Source organism: Coffea arabica, chromosome 1c, assembly GCF_036785885.1.
Source record: "Coffea arabica cultivar ET-39 chromosome 1c, Coffea Arabica ET-39 HiFi, whole genome shotgun sequence".
NCBI classification, from domain to species: domain Eukaryota; kingdom Viridiplantae; phylum Streptophyta; class Magnoliopsida; order Gentianales; family Rubiaceae; genus Coffea; species Coffea arabica.
Window position 1 is genome coordinate 3606181 of NC_092310.1, and position 19983 is coordinate 3626163.

A 19983-nucleotide genomic window follows, 5' to 3' on the forward strand; every position below is an offset into this window, starting at 1 on the left:
GTATAATTATGGGATGAAACTTAATTAGGACCATATCTATGAATATATTATTTTTCCATTACTATGTCGGGGACATTGATTTTTCAGATATTATTTGTTCTGGATGTTATAAAATATAAGAGTTGACTAATAATTTTAGTGACAAACAGACAAATTAGAAAAACATGATGTTGGACGATAAAAGTGCAAAATAAAACTAAGGGAATTGCTGCATTTAACTATTCAAGGTATAAGTATCTTTTTGTTTTTACCATTATACAACATTAACTTACGGGGAGTTTTTGTAATTAACCCTTGTATATATGATTCAAAAAGAAAAAAATAGTTTTCTAAATAAGTATGTCAAATTCATTAACATAAATAGATAATTTAAGTTTTTCTTCTAGTTTTAGAATACCAAAAAAAAAAAAGAACAAGAAAAAAGAAGTCCATCTCATCCCAATTCCATCCATTTGCATTATCCCTTTGTCCTTTCTTGATATTGGTTTGCGTGTCACCCTTTTGTCATCTCTCTAGTCTCAAAATTTTTAACACAGAATCAGCCAAAGAATTTATTACATTTAATAAGAAGAGCTCAAAAGACCCAACAGAGAAGGGCACAAGATGTATTGTCTACTGTATGAGGAACACCTTAACGGATTAGCTGAAACACATCCCTCGAGAATAAATCAAATAAATACTCCCTCCGTCCCACTTTGATAGTTCTTTTTTTCACACAGTTTAAAAAAAATAATTAATTTTGCTAAAAAAATAAATTTAGATTACTAATTTCCTAAAATACTCTCATATTAAATATGGTACAACTTTATGGGAACTTGAATTGATGGTAAAAAAAGAATCAACTCTCATTAAATGGGGTAAGTTTATAGTAATAACTATTTACATTGAATAAGGGTATTTTAAGAAAATTAAAATATAACTACATTTTTCAATTGGAAAGTGGACTATAATTTGGAACAGATGAAAAAGAAATACAGGACTATCAAAATGGGATGGAGGGAGTATATAAATCTATCTCAAAAATATGAAAAAGCCATGTGATTTCTAATTAAAGAAAGAAATCCGATGTGTTAGACATATATAAAAAGTTACCATATCAAACATTCATGCTTTTCCTTTTGTTAAATAATGGCAAATCACAAATAAAATAATCTAATGCTGTATTATTTTTAATTCTTTGGGGATCCGACTTTATATTTATATTATGATTAATTTATAGAAGTTTTATTGCATACTAGACATGTTCTGAAGAACCAAAATTCAAGAGTCTATTTAATTATTGAATTTTTAATTCTTTCATTTAAAATGTTTGTGAGATGAAAAATATAATTAAAGAACGTGTATAAAAGTAATTTTTTTTTAAAAAAAATCATGCTGAGATTAAATTTTCCAAAATAAAAAAAGAAAATAAAAAAGAGAAAGATCTCTGACCAGATAAAAAATAGAAAGACCCCTGACCAGATAAATCATGGTCCAAGTACATCGGATATTGCATAAAAAATTCCATGTCCCAAACTTTTCCCCACAAACAGCGCTTCTACAGGACCTATGAAGTCAAAAGGCAAAAGTTTCAACTGAAGATCTGTAACCTGCCAAAATACTCCTCTGTACCATCATCTTGAAGAATTAGAACAAAGCCAGAAAAACAAGAACCCAAGAAAGAACAAAAAAATCATGGGTTTGATTCCAAAATCTGAGCTTTGTAACCTTCCATTAACACTACTGCTAATCCTGTTGTTTTCATCAGTAATTTTCTCAGTTTCTGGAGAGGCATCAGAACCCACAGCTTATGAAATCCTCCAAAAGTATGGTCTCCCAATTGGGCTTTTACCAGACTCAGTAACATCCTACAGTCTTTCTGAAGATGGGGCTTTTGAAGTTCATCTGGAAAAGCCCTGTTATGTTCAGTTTGATTATCTGATTTATTATGAAAAGAAAATTACTGGGCAGCTCAGTATTGGGGCCATAACTGAGTTAAAAGGCGTTCAAGTTAGACGATTTCTGTTTTGGTTCGATGTTGATGAGATCAAAGTTGATTTGCCTCCTTCTGATAATATCTATTTTACTGTTGGGTTTATAAACAAGAAACTTGATGTGGATCAGTTTGAAACTGTTCATTCTTGCAGAGACGAGACGGCTTTGTGCGGACAGTCCTTGAGGAATGTTTTTCAGGTATCGTTCTTTCTTGGGGTCAGCTTAAATTTATTGACTTTTCTAGGTATTGGTGACTTTGACTGAATGTGTTCTACTCTCACTATTGTGATACAGCTGCATAAAAGTTTTGATTTTTTTAATGGATATGCATAGAGTTTTGATCTTTTTAGTGATTTAATCTGAACTTCACTATATTTTCTGTTGTTGATGATATTCTTGATTTTATAGGTATAGACCGTGCTGTTTGAGGATTGTAGAAGTTTGTTTCTGGTTTTGTTTGCTAGTTGGCTATAGATTATGGGCTTTCATTGGTGATGATTCGGTCAAATTTGGACGTGACTAGTGTATGACTATTTTGGTTCAATTTGAAACTGAAATAATGTAATTTTTCCTCCGGTGGCGTTAAAATTTTATGAGCCTAGAAGGACTAGATCACCAGAGAGAAGGTTGTAAGGTGATTAGGGGGGCAGGCGTTTTTCATGTATATTTGGAGTATGTAGATGTGAAGTGTCACAAGTGATGCTAGTCAGATTCTTCTGTTGGATTTGGCGCACATTTGTTGTATGTGGGTGAGATGCAATAATTTTCTTCCCCCTGTTCTAGCTTCTGACTGGCTTGATGGAGAGATATTTAGCTAGTCTGTCCTTACTGATAGGTTAATCCTGGTTTCCCATGTTTCAACTGGTCTTCTGCAATTAAGCACATCTCGAAGTGAAAATAAATATGTGATGAATGTAGATCTAGGCTTTATACAACATTTAAGCTAGTGGTAGTCAGCAAAGAAATATTTGACCTCTCTGTAGATATAATCGAATTTGTTTCGTGAGTTGTTGAAGTTGAAGCAGATTCAAAGAGATTTTGCTATTTAATGTATGTAATGAGTTTACTTGTGTGGAGTTAATTCCCCTTTTCGGCAGTTAGCCTTTTATCCGGCATGAAAGAAGCATCTCCAGAGGAAGGGAGTTTTCATCTTTACTGCATTTTACAATCAAGTTTGAGTGTCATGTTTGGGAAGCAAATAACTGAATAGGACAAGCAAATTAGGACCAAATTCTGTTTGTCTTAATGTGGTCGCTTATAGAAAGATCAAAATGAAGCAATTATTATGGTGTGTTTTTTGTATGACACGGCAGATAACTCTTGAGTCAACAAATATGGGCTTATACTTGACAGACACTATCTAGGACACGAACTGTTGCGAAAACAATATCTATGGAATATGAGAAGAGTAAATGTTGAGCCTATTTTAGGATGGCGACTAAAATGTTCTAGTCCTTGGATTTGAGCAGCTTTTACAGAGATAATCCCTCACTGGAGTAGCTATGCTGATCAGTTTACTTGTGTGGAGTTCTTTCCTCTTTTTGGTAACGCAATTAATCCTTTGGACTGATATGATACAGATATCGGTTGAGAAAGGGGCATTGTGCCTTAAACAAATAGAATTCGACAGAGGGCATTTTCTCTGTGCAGGTACATCCTATCTGGTATTTCTGACAGATGAAGTCAACAAAGATACATTTTTATGGGCTTTGTGCTCACAATAATCTGTTGAGTTAGATAGCTAGCCAAATTGAGCTCTTAAGATTGCTTGCCATTTTCTCTATCCACTGACCTTGTAATTGAAACCCAAATTATTTCTACTAGGACTGCCCTCTCAGTATACTTTAAAATTTAGGGTCCTATCTTGGGGTAAGGAAATAATACCAATAAGGCTAAATTTTGAAAAATATTTGTATAATCATCTTTTTTGAAATTATAGTACATCTTGAGAAATGGCTCTATCTACAATGGTGGATTGCTGCAAAATTTGTAAAACATTCACAGATGGTACAAATAAATGCTTCATTAATTAGCCGAGGTGGCCTTGGTGTAGTGGCTAAGGTTGAGGCCCTAGGAATCAGAGGTTTTGGATTCAAATCCCCCTTCTCCCTCCTTGCTTCTTAAATCCATCCCTCCCCTCTTGGAAAAAATTTTAAAAAATGGTCCATTAATTAGAATTAGTTGGACTTAAAGTCTCAGTGTTGCTTGTACCAAGACAACCATGAAATGTCGCTCTCAAGTTTTCTGAAAGTGACTGGATGGAAGAATCAGTAACCGCATAGAGCTGTTGACCAACATATGACAGACTCTTTTTCCTTTCTCATTTTCATAAGAAGTATAGCAGACATTCTAGGCTAGGATTGATTGAGATGGTTTGAAAATGGTTGTCTCTTAAAAACTCGGTTAGGCCACAACTTGTGTGGCACCAAGTCGCATACTGATTAGAGGTTACTGACAGTAGTACTGGCAGGCTAGGTTTAGGTGACTCAGCTGAAGCTTTCGGACATGTTGCTTATGCTCTCACTTAAAATGTTCACCCGAGACCAAGGTTCTCTTAGCTTCTTCACATTCGACTTGCTCTTGTTAATGTGGATTATTATATTATAAAGCATGCTTTTGCATGGAAAACCTACTATTTTAAGTTTGTCTTCTAAGTATGTGGTGGCATCATATTTTATCTCGCTGTAATCTTTCTACTTTGTTTATGTAATCTCTCCGTTGTTGCCTCTTATCCAATATCTTTGTTGAAGTATGACTCTGACTAGTCTAGAAGGTTTACCCTTTTGACAGATTATACTTCATGATCTAGATGAACACTGGGATAAGTCTTTTTCCTTTGTTATTTCCCTTTTACATATTTTTGAAGAAATAGCAAATCATCGTGGACATTCGATTCTCTCTCACTTATCAATTATGGCTGGTTAATTTTCAATCGTTTCTTTCCGAAAGGCTTCTTCCATCTGCAGCTATGAATTCAAAAACTGTGAAGATCTGACTTGATTCGACTGTGTTGATTTTGGACACTCATACTTTAGCTTTCAGATTGTAATTGTTTTGCCTACTAAACCTTGGCTCTGGGTTATTGGTTCTTACTTGATGTTTAATGTTTTGTTTTTCAAACTAAAGATTATCAGTCAATGCAACAGAAAAAGAGGCACCCTTGCTAAGGAAATCATTTCTTACTTTAGGTGAAACTTCCTTGAATTATTGCGTTTTAAAGCAGAAATATGTTCTTTAGTTAGTCAGCATAATTCTCATCATAAAATCTGTAAATCATCATTTCGCCTTCCTAGACTATAATACTGCTACCTTGAGGCTCTCTTTGTATTAAGCGCTACTCTTATATATGTATGTTTTTTGATACACCTTCACACTTGCCATAAATTTCTTTTTCACATTCAGGTAAGATGCTCTCTCTCTCTTTCTTGATAGTGTCAGTGTTTGTAAGCAGCTAGTTCTGTGCTCAATCTAACAGATACTAATATGGTTTCATTTTCTGTTTTTCGTGTCATAGCTGCCAACTCCTGTAGATGATGTCCCGCTGCTCATAACTGAGTAGATGGTTGAAGATACTGAGCAGTCGCTGGAGGTACCCTGTCGGCATATCCTTTTTACAGTCTTAAGCCCATCAGGATTTCCACTATTGGCTGTGGTGGAAGATGTACTATCTGGTTAGAATATTAAGAACCTAATTGTAGATATATATATATATATATATGTAAGCGTATTTCCTAGCTGACGTTCTTGGTGAACTCGCAAGGGAAAAATAAAGTCTCAAGTGTACCTAAGATGAGTTCCCTGTAAGGCTCATCAACCAGAAGTGTTCCAAAAAACTATCTATAGATACTTGTGGAGCTAATGGTATTGTTATGTTCTAGTCTAAATGCTTGTTCTTGCTAAAACTCGTAATGAAATGTTATTTGATGCATTGGCTTTAGTGAGATGATGAGCACTAACAGGTAATTTCAAAGCTGAAGATTATACTTACACAGCTATGGGATTAAGTTTCATGCAATGGCCTTAATGCTTTTGATGAGTGCATCTGAATTTCTGGAATTTGGTGACCCTTCTAGTTCTTTTGCCTTGAAGGCAATTCCTTCATGGCTAGCTCTGAGACTTGCTGCAGATGTGATCAGTTGGGGATGCCCAACAACAAGAAGAATAAGGAATCATCTGAGTGGATCTCATTGGCATTTAAGTTTATGTGGAGTAATTTACCAGTATCTCCCTTCTGATTGAGCATCTGAGCCATGATCCCTTTCACAACAAATGGAGGAATGAAAAAACAAAGATTGAACAATGGAAGCTAAAATATTTGCATTTTCTTCTAAACAACATATGAAGCTTCCTTTCCCTTCCCTGTGATTGTTGGAAATAATTGATAATGCAGGTTGTAGTTTTATGAATTTTAAGGTTCATATCAATCAGGGTACACTCTTTGATGTGTTATACAGATAAAACACAATATTTGTAATTGTGTTTACAATTTGCAGACACAATTATAGGGGACAATGTATATATTAACAAAATAAAGATATACATTTATCAAAACAACATTTAAAGGTAGAACAAATGTTCGACACTTCATTATCCATCAATTCCATCTATACAATTTCAACTAAATTTCTCCCATGAAATGTACTCTATAATCATAACTGGAAACCATCTTATGCTTAGAATGAGATAATTACTCCTCCTAAATTTTTATTTCAAAAAAAAAAAAGAAAAAAAGATGTATGGACATGACCAAATGGAGAAAAATACTAAATTGTTCTTCTACCCAAAAGAAAAAAATTATAAAAGAAACCAATTTCCATTTCGATTGGACCTTTTTAGAGCTTATAGGAGTTTTTTTTTTTTTTTTTTTTTTTTAAATAGAAGTCACCTTGTAATAATTTTTGAAATGTTATGTACTCCATTTAGGGTTACGGTGCATTTAAAAAAAATACTTTTAAACATTGAAAGTATTTTTAAAATGCTTGATAACTAATTTTTTATAATTTAAAGAGCCAGTTGTTGGTAATTTAAAAATATTTTTGTTAAAAATACCCGTGTCAGAAGCGCTTTTTTTTTTTTTAGGAATTAAAACAAAAAACATAAAAGTAGTTTCAAGGGATATTCCCTAAAAGGAAAAAGTTTTCCAAAAAAGATAATAATCTCAGAATTTTCACTATAAATAAGTGAAGTATACAACTCCAGTGTATCATCAAAGAACGAACAATTGATCATCAAAACATTGGCCATGGCATTTTCTTCACAACTGCAATTTCTACTACTCTTTAGTCTTCTTCTTCTTCCCAACCGCCCTCAAGACCTCAGTCCCGGATGTCCATGACTTCCTCCCAAAGGGTCTCATCCCAGAAAATGTCGAGCCCTATTCTCTTGATTTGGAAGACAACACCTTCACTATTGAACTCATTCGCCATTGCTGTGTTCAGTTCACTAACTTGGTTTACTATGACAGAATTATAACTGGAAGGTTGGGTAAAAGGGCAGGTTTCTAATGTTCTTGGAATTTAGGTGAAGAAGCACTTCCCGTGGCTTCCTATTACTGCCATCCAAGTTGATGAAAGCTCAAAAGGGATGTAATGAAATGCAGAATGCTAGACTAAAGAAGATACGTAATAGAAAGAAGGAAGTAAGAAGGCGTGGAATCCAGAAGCTGAAGGCGTGACTTAGAGGATTTACTTCAGCAAAAGCGCGAAAGTAAAACCACGCCTTTGCTGGGTTTTCATCTGCCTAACAGAAAGCCAGGAAGCGCGGCAACTTGCAGCCACTTGCAGACGCAATTGAAACACGCGATTGATCCTTATTAGGTGCTGTTAGAAGTTGTTAGGAGCTGATAACTATATAAAGTAGGCCTAATTGCTTTGTAGAGTAGTTTTTGAATCATTTCCATTCCAGATTGGTTGTAACAGTCTGAGGAGCAATCCTCAGAGTTTCCCTCTCAAATTTTCCTTCAGTTCTTACACCTTCTTAGCTAAATTCATCATCTCTGTTCTTGTATTTTGTATTTCTCGGATTCATTAATGAAATTGAGCTCAGTTCAATCACTGTTTCATTGATTCACTGTTAATTAGCTCTCTATTCGAATTGTTCTTTCTAGTTTTCTCCAAAGCTCTGGCTTCTCTGGTTTCTGATCCATAACAGTGGTATCAGAGCTAGCTACGAGCCATTGGAAATATATATATATATATAAAAAATGTCTAAAAGCCAAGACGAAATGAGGAAGGAGATCACTGAGCTAGGAAGTGTGGTTAGAACTTTTGCTAACAGGAGTGATGGTCTGGAGCAAGCTGTCAGGGTCATGGAGCACAGGCAGGAGAATACTGAAAAGGCACTCAAAAACCTGGACCAGAAGTATGAGGGCATGATGAACATGATGGCACAAATGTTAGCAAAATTAAACGACAAGGGGAAAGATGTGGAAGGCAACAGCTCAGAATCCAGCTTAGTGCATAAGGAGGATAACAGGAGGAAGGAGGAGCAGAAGGGAGCTACGGATAGATCTGAATCACAGGGTCACAGGTCCTTCGCCAGGCTACCTAAGGTAGATCTGCCTTCATTCTCTGGGGAAAATCCTAGGGAATGGATCAGGAAAGCCAATAAGTACTTCAAAATTAATGGAGTGGAGGAGGAAATGAAGCCTGAGGTTGCAGAACTCTACCTTAGGGACAAGGCAGATATCTGGTTTCATGGTGTATTCAATGGAAGGGAGGATATTTCATGGGAGGAGCTCTGCAATGCACTTTGTGAGAGGTTTGAAGATGGCTCCCCTGAGGAAGCTATAGAAGAGTTCAACAAACTGATGCATACAGGATCAGTAGCTGACTACTTGGAGAAATTCGAAATGCTCAAAGCTCTGGTAATGCCTTCCCTCCCTCATTAGCAAGATTGCTATTACAAAACATGTTTTCTAAGTGGATTAAAAGAGGAAATAGTAACTATGATAAAACTGGCCAAACCTAAAACACTGGCAGATGCTGTAGAAGCTGCCAAACTGCAGGAGAGAAACCTGAGAGCATTGCAGAAAATCCACAAAGCCCCTTCCTATAACCCCAGCTACCAGAAACCCCTGTTTAAAGCCTCACATCACCCTAAATTCCCTGACAAAATCCCAAGCTACCCCAAACTACCTGATAAACAGATCCCCAAAACTTCCAATAGCCACTATAGTACTCAGAACCAATTCAAAAGGCTCACACCAGCAGAGCTTAACCTTAGGAGGGAAAAAGGGACTTTGCTTCAAATGTGCTGAGCCATATACTTTTGGTCATGTCTGTAAACAATCCCATCTAAATTTGTTAGTTATGGAGGAAGAGGAGATACCAACTACTGAGGAAGAAAGGGGAGACAAGGGGGAGACTGAGGTATTCTGTGACTGTATTGAAGGAGAATTAGAAAATGAGCATATAGAAGTCTCCATCCATGCCTTGGCAGGAGGGAGTGAGCACAAAACTATCAGGATAAAAGGAATAATTAAAGGGAAGACCATTACTGCACTGGTCGACAGTGGCAGCACACATTGCTTCATGGATGAACAAATGGCTAAGGTCCTGAATTTGGAAACTAAAGGAGGGGCTCTGTCAGTTAAGGTGGCCAATGGGGAAAGGCTGCAGTCTAGGAGCATCACCAAGCCTGTGACATGGAAGATGCAGGGATATGAGTTCCAGCATCATTTCAATACTCTGAGGCTAGGGGGTGCGATATGATACTAGGAGTTGATTGGTTAGCTAGATACAGTCCAACGGAGTTTGACTTCAGAGGACTAAGTATGAGGTTCAAAAGGGGAAAGCAGCAGGTTGAACTAAAGGGGGAGGGCAATGCAGTACAGTTGAAGCTAATAAGGGGGAGTAGACTATACAAGTGGACCAGAAAACAGGCATATGGAATCCTGGCTCAAGTGAGGGCAGTAGAAGACAAGGAGCCAGACTCTGAGCCAACACCACCAGAAATGGAGGAGTTACTGCAGAGGTTTGGAGATGTATTTCAGGAACCTCAAGGACTACCCCCTGAGAGGAGCCAGGATCACTGCATCACCCTCAAAGAAGGAGCAAAGCCATTCCAAATGAGGCCCTATAGGTGTCCTTACATCCAGAAGTCTGAGATTGAGAAGCTAGTTCAAGAAATGCTGCAATCTGGGATCATCCAGCTGAGTAGCAGTCCTTTTGCTTCACCAGTACTTCTGGTCAAGAAGAAGGATGGCTCATGGAGATTCTGTGTAGATTACAGACAGCTGAACGACCTCACAGTCAAGAATAAGTTCCCTATGCCCCTTATTGATGAGCTGCTGGATGAACTGCATGGATTCCAGTACTACTCCAAAATTGACCTCAGGGCAGGATACTTCCAAATAAGAGTACGTGAGGAAGACATTCCCAAAACAGCATTCAGGACACATCAAGGACTATATGAATTTAAGGTCATGCCATTTGGCTTGACCAATGCTCCCGCAACCTTCCAGGGCCTGATGAACCAGGTATTTCAGAAACAACTAAGAAAGCATGTATTGGTATTTTTTGATGATATACTTATTTACAGCCAAACTCTAGAAGAACATATCAACCATGTTACTGAGGTCCTGGAGACCCTGAAGCAACACCAACTCTATGCAACAGAGAGTAAATGCTCTTTTGCTCAGAAGCAAGTGGAGTATCTAGGCCATATTATTTCAGCAGAAGGGGTAAGAGCGGATCCCAGGAAAATTGACAGCATGATGCAGTGGCCAAGACCAGGAAACATCAAACAGCTGAAGGGATTCCTTGGTCTAACTGGTTACTACAGGAAGTTTGTCAAAGGGTATGGTGCTATTGCAAAGCCCTTAACTACTCTCCTCAGGAAAGATGGCTACAAATGGGGAGAGGAAGCTGAGGATGCTTTCCAGAAGCTAAAGTTAGCTATGTGCAGTACTCCTGTACTCGCCCTTCCAGACTTCACCCAACCCTTTGTGATAGAGATTGATGCTTGCTATGGAGGGATAGGGGCTGTCCTGATGCAGAACAAGAGGCCATTGGCCTTTCTCAGCCAAAGCCTGGGACAGAAGAATCTGGGAATGTCAATTTATGAGAAGGAACTACTGGCTTTAATCACAGCAGTCACTAAGTCGAGGCACTACTTGGAGGGGCACCATTTCCTCATCAACACTGACCACCAAAGCTTGAAATACCTACTGGAGCAGAGGATCACTACCCCCCTCCAGCAGAAGTGGCTGACTAAGCTGATGGGACTAAGTTATGAGATATGCTACAAGAAGGGGAAGGACAACATAGTGGCTGATGCACTCTCCAGAAGGGGAAACGAGGGACCTGAGTGTGCAGCAACTACAAGAGTTATACCAGAATGGATGAAAGAGGTAATGGAAAGCTACATTGGTGATAGCTAGGCTCAGGATCTCATCAGGGAAATGCTAGCATCCACAGAACAGAATTCAGCATACAACTATCAGAGTGGAATCCTGAGATATAGAGGAAGGGTGGTAGTAGGACAGGGAGGAGAAATAAGGAAGAAACTCATTACTGCACTTCATAACTCCCAGTTAGGAGGACATTCAGGCATCCAGGCCAGCTGGATGCGAGCCAAACAGCTATTTTATTGGCCAGGTATGTTCAAGGAAATCAAGGCAACAATATTACAGTGTGACACTTGCAGGAAATGTAAGGATGAACGTGTGGCTTATCCAGGTCTGCTCCAACCTCTCCCAATCCCACAACACTCTTGGAGTCATGTCACCATAGATTTCATAGAAGGACTGCCCAATTCAGAAGGGAAGGACACCATCCTAGTTGTAGTGGACAGGTTTACCAAGTATGCTCACTTTATGAGCTTATCTCACCCTTTTGATGCCCCAAAAATAGCTAGAATTTTCCTGGATCATGTCAGTAAGCTACATGGCATTCCACAAAGTATGATCTCAGACAGGGATAAGGTCTTTGTTAGCCAATTCTGGACTGAGCTATTCACACTATTGGGAGCAGGGTTAAACCTGAGTACAGCCTATCACCCCCAAACAGATGGTCAAACGGAAAGAGTAAACCAAGTACTAGAAATGTATCTCAGGTGTATGACTCACCTGGAACCAAAAAAGTGGAACTCCTGGTTATCCTTGGCAGAATGGTGGTATAATACCACTTTCCACTCTGCTGTACAGATGAGCCCTTTTGAGGCTTTGTATGGAACCAAGCCTCCTCAGCTAGCACTTGGACCATATTTACAAACAAAGGTGGCAACAGTGGAGGACTACATAAGAGAAAGGAAGAAAATGGACGAGCTATTGCAACATAACCTGAAAGCTGCCCAGGAGCGAATGAAGAAATATGCTGATGAGCATAGGAGTGAAAGGGAATTCCAAGTTGGAGACTGGGTATATTTGAGGTTACAACCTTACAGACAGTCATCCGTGATGATCAGGAACAACACCAAATTATCTGCTAAGTACTTTGGCCCCTACTGTATAGAGGAAAGGATCGGAGAAGTGGCCTACAGGCTCAGGCTACCTACTACATCAAAGATCCACCCTGTGTTTCATGTATCTTTGCTTAAAAAGAAGCTAGGAGATCTGACCACACCTATCCTGCAACTACCAGACACTGATGAAAGCCTGAGGCTCTGTTGAGCAGGAGGACGATCAAGAGAAAGAATGCAGCTGTAACTCAATGGCTTATCTAGTGGTGGGGGACTGATCCTGCAGAAGCAACTTGGGAGGATGCTGCGCAGATAAGGGAGAAGTTTCCACAATTCCGACCTTGAGGACAAAGGCCTTATGAGGGGAAGGTATTGTAATGAAATGCAGAATGCTAGACTAAAGAAGATACGTAATAGAAAGAAGGAAGTAAGAAGGCGTGGAATCCAGAAGCTGAAGGCGTGACTTAGAGGATTTACTTCAGCAAAAGCGCGAAAGTAAAACCACGCCTTTGCTGGGTTTTCATCTGCCTAACAGAAAGCCAGGAAGCGCGGCAACTTGCAGCCACTTGCAGACGCAATTGGAACACGCGATTGATCCTTATTAGGTGCTGTTAGAAGTTGTTAGGAGCTGATAACTATATAAAGTAGGCCTAATTGCTTTGTAGAGTAGTTTTTGAATCATTTCCATTCCAGATTGGTTGTAACAGTCTGAGGAGCAATCCTCAGAGTTTCCCTCTCAAATTTTCCTTCAGTTCTTACACCTTCTTAGCTAAATTCATCATCTCTGTTCTTGTATTTTGTATTTCTCGGATTCATTAATGAAATTGAGCTCAGTTCAATCACTGTTTCATTGATTCACTGTTAATTAGCTCTCTATTCGAATTGTTCTTTCTAGTTTTCTCCAAAGCTCTGGCTTCTCTGGTTTCTGATCCATAACAGTGGTATCAGAACTAGCTACGAGCCATTGGAAATATATATATATATATAAAAAATGTCTAAAAGCCAAGACGAAATGAGGAAGGAGATCACTGAGCTAGGAAGTGTGGTTAGAACTTTTGCTAACAGGAGTGATGGTCTGGAGCAAGCTGTCAGGGTCATGGAGCACAGGCAGGAGAATACTGAAAAGGCACTCAAAAACCTGGACCAGAAGTATGAGGGCATGATGAACATGATGGCACAAATGTTAGCAAAATTAAACGACAAGGGGAAAGATGTGGAAGGCAACAGCTCAGAATCCAGCTTAGTGCATAAGGAGGATAACAGGAGGAAGGAGGAGCAGAAGGGAGCTACGGATAGATCTGAATCACAGGGTCACAGGTCCTTCGCCAGGCTACCTAAGGTAGATCTGCCTTCATTCTCTGGGGAAAATCCTAGGGAATGGATCAGGAAAGCCAATAAGTACTTCAAAATTAATGGAGTGGAGGAGGAAATGAAGCCTGAGGTTGCAGAACTCTACCTTAGGGACAAGGCAGATATCTGGTTTCATGGTGTATTCAATGGAAGGGAGGATATTTCATGGGAGGAGCTCTGCAATGCACTTTGTGAGAGGTTTGAAGATGGCTCCCCTGAGGAAGCTATAGAAGAGTTCAACAAACTGATGCATACAGGATCAGTAGCTGACTACTTGGAGAAATTCGAAATGCTCAAAGCTCTGGTAATGCCTTCCCTCCCTCATTAGCAAGATTGCTATTACAAAACATGTTTTCTAAGTGGATTAAAAGAGGAAATAGTAACTATGATAAAACTGGCCAAACCTAAAACACTGGCAGATGCTGTAGAAGCTGCCAAACTGCAGGAGAGAAACCTGAGAGCATTGCAGAAAATCCACAAAGCCCCTTCCTATAACCCCAGCTACCAGAAACCCCTGTTTAAAGCCTCACATCACCCTAAATTCCCTGACAAAATCCCAAGCTACCCCAAACTACCTGATAAACAGATCCCCAAAACTTCCAATAGCCACTATAGTACTCAGAACCAATTCAAAAGGCTCACACCAGCAGAGCTTAACCTTAGGAGGGAAAAAGGGACTTTGCTTCAAATGTGCTGAGCCATATACTTTTGGTCATGTCTGTAAACAATCCCATCTAAATTTGTTAGTTATGGAGGAAGAGGAGATACCAACTACTGAGGAAGAAAGGGGAGACAAGGGGGAGACTGAGGTATTCTGTGACTGTATTGAAGGAGAATTAGAAAATGAGCATATAGAAGTCTCCATCCATGCCTTGGCAGGAGGGAGTGAGCACAAAACTATCAGGATAAAAGGAATAATTAAAGGGAAGACCATTACTGCACTGGTCGACAGTGGCAGCACACATTGCTTCATGGATGAACAAATGGCTAAGGTCCTGAATTTGGAAACTAAAGGAGGGGCTCTGTCAGTTAAGGTGGCCAATGGGGAAAGGCTGCAGTCTAGGAGCATCACCAAGCCTGTGACATGGAAGATGCAGGGATATGAGTTCCAGCATCATTTCAATACTCTGAGGCTAGGGGGTGCGATATGATACTAGGAGTTGATTGGTTAGCTAGATACAGTCCAACGGAGTTTGACTTCAGAGGACTAAGTATGAGGTTCAAAAGGGGAAAGCAGCAGGTTGAACTAAAGGGGGAGGGCAATGCAGTACAGTTGAAGCTAATAAGGGGGAGTAGACTATACAAGTGGACCAGAAAACAGGCATATGGAATCCTGGCTCAAGTGAGGGCAGTAGAAGACAAGGAGCCAGACTCTGAGCCAACACCACCAGAAATGGAGGAGTTACTGCAGAGGTTTGGAGATGTATTTCAGGAACCTCAAGGACTACCCCCTGAGAGGAGCCAGGATCACTGCATCACCCTCAAAGAAGGAGCAAAGCCATTCCAAATGAGGCCCTATAGGTGTCCTTACATCCAGAAGTCTGAGATTGAGAAGCTAGTTCAAGAAATGCTGCAATCTGGGATCATCCAGCTGAGTAGCAGTCCTTTTGCTTCACCAGTACTTCTGGTCAAGAAGAAGGATGGCTCATGGAGATTCTGTGTAGATTACAGACAGCTGAACGACCTCACAGTCAAGAATAAGTTCCCTATGCCCCTTATTGATGAGCTGCTGGATGAACTGCATGGATTCCAGTACTACTCCAAAATTGACCTCAGGGCAGGATACTTCCAAATAAGAGTACGTGAGGAAGACATTCCCAAAACAGCATTCAGGACACATCAAGGACTATATGAATTTAAGGTCATGCCATTTGGCTTGACCAATGCTCCCGCAACCTTCCAGGGCCTGATGAACCAGGTATTTCAGAAACAACTAAGAAAGCATGTATTGGTATTTTTTGATGATATACTTATTTACAGCCAAACTCTAGAAGAACATATCAACCATGTTACTGAGGTCCTGGAGACCCTGAAGCAACACCAACTCTATGCAACAGAGAGTAAATGCTCTTTTGCTCAGAAGCAAGTGGAGTATCTAGGCCATATTATTTCAGCAGAAGGGGTAAGAGCGGATCCCAGGAAAATTGACAGCATGATGCAGTGGCCAAGACCAGGAAACATCAAACAGCTGAAGGGATTCCTTGGTCTAACTGGTTACTACAGGAAGTTTGTCAAAGGGTATGGTGCTATTGCAAAGCCCTTAACTACTCTCCTCAGGAAAGATGGCTACAAATGGGGAGAGGAAGCTGAGGATGCTTTCCAGAAGCTAAAGTTAGCTATGTGCAGTACTCCTGTACTCGCCCTTCCAGACTTCACCCAACCCTTTGTGATAGAGATTGATGCTTGCTATGGAGGGATAGGGGCTGTCCTGATGCAGAACAAGAGGCCATTGGCCTTTCTCAGCCAAAGCCTGGGACAGAAGAATCTGGGAATGTCAATTTATGAGAAGGAACTACTGGCTTTAATCACAGCAGTCACTAAGTCGAGGCACTACTTGGAGGGGCACCATTTCCTCATCAACACTGACCACCAAAGCTTGAAATACCTACTGGAGCAGAGGATCACTACCCCCCTCCAGCAGAAGTGGCTGACTAAGCTGATGGGACTAAGTTATGAGATATGCTACAAGAAGGGGAAGGACAACATAGTGGCTGATGCACTCTCCAGAAGGGGAAACGAGGGACCTGAGTGTGCAGCAACTACAAGAGTTATACCAGAATGGATGAAAGAGGTAATGGAAAGCTACATTGGTGATAGCTAGGCTCAGGATCTCATCAGGGAAATGCTAGCATCCACAGAACAGAATTCAGCATACAACTATCAGAGTGGAATCCTGAGATATAGAGGAAGGGTGGTAGTAGGACAGGGAGGAGAAATAAGGAAGAAACTCATTACTGCACTTCATAACTCCCAGTTAGGAGGACATTCAGGCATCCAGGCCAGCTGGATGCGAGCCAAACAGCTATTTTATTGGCCAGGTATGTTCAAGGAAATCAAGGCAACAATATTACAGTGTGACACTTGCAGGAAATGTAAGGATGAACGTGTGGCTTATCCAGGTCTGCTCCAACCTCTCCCAATCCCACAACACTCTTGGAGTCATGTCACCATAGATTTCATAGAAGGACTGCCCAATTCAGAAGGGAAGGACACCATCCTAGTTGTAGTGGACAGGTTTACCAAGTATGCTCACTTTATGAGCTTATCTCACCCTTTTGATGCCCCAAAAATAGCTAGAATTTTCCTGGATCATGTCAGTAAGCTACATGGCATTCCACAAAGTATGATCTCAGACAGGGATAAGGTCTTTGTTAGCCAATTCTGGACTGAGCTATTCACACTATTGGGAGCAGGGTTAAACCTGAGTACAGCCTATCACCCCCAAACAGATGGTCAAACGGAAAGAGTAAACCAAGTACTAGAAATGTATCTCAGGTGTATGACTCACCTGGAACCAAAAAAGTGGAACTCCTGGTTATCCTTGGCAGAATGGTGGTATAATACCACTTTCCACTCTGCTGTACAGATGAGCCCTTTTGAGGCTTTGTATGGAACCAAGCCTCCTCAGCTAGCACTTGGACCATATTTACAAACAAAGGTGGCAACAGTGGAGGACTACATAAGAGAAAGGAAGAAAATGGACGAGCTATTGCAACATAACCTGAAAGCTGCCCAGGAGCGAATGAAGAAATATGCTGATGAGCATAGGAGTGAAAGGGAATTCCAAGTTGGAGACTGGGTATATTTGAGGTTACAACCTTACAGACAGTCATCCGTGATGATCAGGAACAACACCAAATTATCTGCTAAGTACTTTGGCCCCTACTGTATAGAGGAAAGGATCGGAGAAGTGGCCTACAGGCTCAGGCTACCTACTACATCAAAGATCCACCCTGTGTTTCATGTATCTTTGCTTAAAAAGAAGCTAGGAGATCTGACCACACCTATCCTGCAACTACCAGACACTGATGAAAGCCTGAGGCTCTGTTGAGCAGGAGGACGATCAAGAGAAAGAATGCAGCTGTAACTCAATGGCTTATCTAGTGGTGGGGGACTGATCCTGCAGAAGCAACTTGGGAGGATGCTGCGCAGATAAGGGAGAAGTTTCCACAATTCCGACCTTGAGGACAAAGGCCTTATGAGGGGAAGGTATTGTAATGAAATGCAGAATGCTAGACTAAAGAAGATACGTAATAGAAAGAAGGAAGTAAGAAGGCGTGGAATCCAGAAGCTGAAGGCGTGACTTAGAGGATTTACTTCAGCAAAAGCGCGAAAGTAAAACCACGCCTTTGCTGGGTTTTCATCTGCCTAACAGAAAGCCAGGAAGCGCGGCAACTTGCAGCCACTTGCAGACGCAATTGGAACACGCGATTGATCCTTATTAGGTGCTGTTAGAAGTTGTTAGGAGCTGATAACTATATAAAGTAGGCCTAATTGCTTTGTAGAGTAGTTTTTGAATCATTTCCATTCCAGATTGGTTGTAACAGTCTGAGGAGCAATCCTCAGAGTTTCCCTCTCAAATTTTCCTTCAGTTCTTACACCTTCTTAGCTAAATTCATCATCTCTGTTCTTGTATTTTGTATTTCTCGGATTCATTAATGAAATTGAGCTCAGTTCAATCACTGTTTCATTGATTCACTGTTAATTAGCTCTCTATTCGAATTGTTCTTTCTAGTTTTCTCCAAAGCTCTGGCTTCTCTGGTTTCTGATCCATAACAGTGGTATCAGAACTAGCTACGAGCCATTGGAAATATATATATATATATAAAAAATGTCTAAAAGCCAAGACGAAATGAGGAAGGAGATCACTGAGCTAGGAAGTGTGGTTAGAACTTTTGCTAACAGGAGTGATGGTCTGGAGCAAGCTGTCAGGGTCATGGAGCACAGGCAGGAGAATACTGAAAAGGCACTCAAAAACCTGGACCAGAAGTATGAGGGCATGATGAACATGATGGCACAAATGTTAGCAAAATTAAACGACAAGGGGAAAGATGTGGAAGGCAACAGCTCAGAATCCAGCTTAGTGCATAAGGAGGATAACAGGAGGAAGGAGGAGCAGAAGGGAGCTACGGATAGATCTGAATCACAGGGTCACAGGTCCTTCGCCAGGCTACCTAAGGTAGATCTGCCTTCATTCTCTGGGGAAAATCCTAGGGAATGGATCAGGAAAGCCAATAAGTACTTCAAAATTAATGGAGTGGAGGAGGAAATGAAGCCTGAGGTTGCAGAACTCTACCTTAGGGACAAGGCAGATATCTGGTTTCATGGTGTATTCAATGGAAGGGAGGATATTTCATGGGAGGAGCTCTGCAATGCACTTTGTGAGAGGTTTGAAGATGGCTCCCCTGAGGAAGCTATAGAAGAGTTCAACAAACTGATGCATACAGGATCAGTAGCTGACTACTTGGAGAAATTCGAAATGCTCAAAGCTCTGGTAATGCCTTCCCTCCCTCATTAGCAAGATTGCTATTACAAAACATGTTTTCTAAGTGGATTAAAAGAGGAAATAGTAACTATGATAAAACTGGCCAAACCTAAAACACTGGCAGATGCTGTAGAAGCTGCCAAACTGCAGGAGAGAAACCTGAGAGCATTGCAGAAAATCCACAAAGCCCCTTCCTATAACCCCAGCTACCAGAAACCCCTGTTTAAAGCCTCACATCACCCTAAATTCCCTGACAAAATCCCAAGCTACCCCAAACTACCTGATAAACAGATCCCCAAAACTTCCAATAGCCACTATAGTACTCAGAACCAATTCAAAAGGCTCACACCAGCAGAGCTTAACCTTAGGAGGGAAAAAGGGACTTTGCTTCAAATGTGCTGAGCCATATACTTTTGGTCATGTCTGTAAACAATCCCATCTAAATTTGTTAGTTATGGAGGAAGAGGAGATACCAACTACTGAGGAAGAAAGGGGAGACAAGGGGGAGACTGAGGTATTCTGTGACTGTATTGAAGGAGAATTAGAAAATGAGCATATAGAAGTCTCCATCCATGCCTTGGCAGGAGGGAGTGAGCACAAAACTATCAGGATAAAAGGAATAATTAAAGGGAAGACCATTACTGCACTGGTCGACAGTGGCAGCACACATTGCTTCATGGATGAACAAATGGCTAAGGTCCTGAATTTGGAAACTAAAGGAGGGGCTCTGTCAGTTAAGGTGGCCAATGGGGAAAGGCTGCAGTCTAGGAGCA

General features: G+C 40.4%; 1 protein-coding gene across 1 annotated transcript; it reads left to right on the forward strand.

Moving 5' to 3' along the window:
- Positions 1 to 1481: 1481 nt before the first annotated feature.
- LOC113700664 (uncharacterized) lies at positions 1482 to 5902 on the forward strand. The gene is made up of 2 exons (XM_072047048.1): positions 1482 to 2172; positions 5489 to 5902. The coding sequence occupies exons 1-2, from the start codon at positions 1675 to 1677 to the stop codon at positions 5531 to 5533; spliced, it is 543 nt and encodes a 180-aa protein (XP_071903149.1). The 5' UTR covers positions 1482 to 1674; the 3' UTR covers positions 5534 to 5902.
- The last annotated feature ends 14081 nt before the right edge of the window (positions 5903 to 19983 follow it).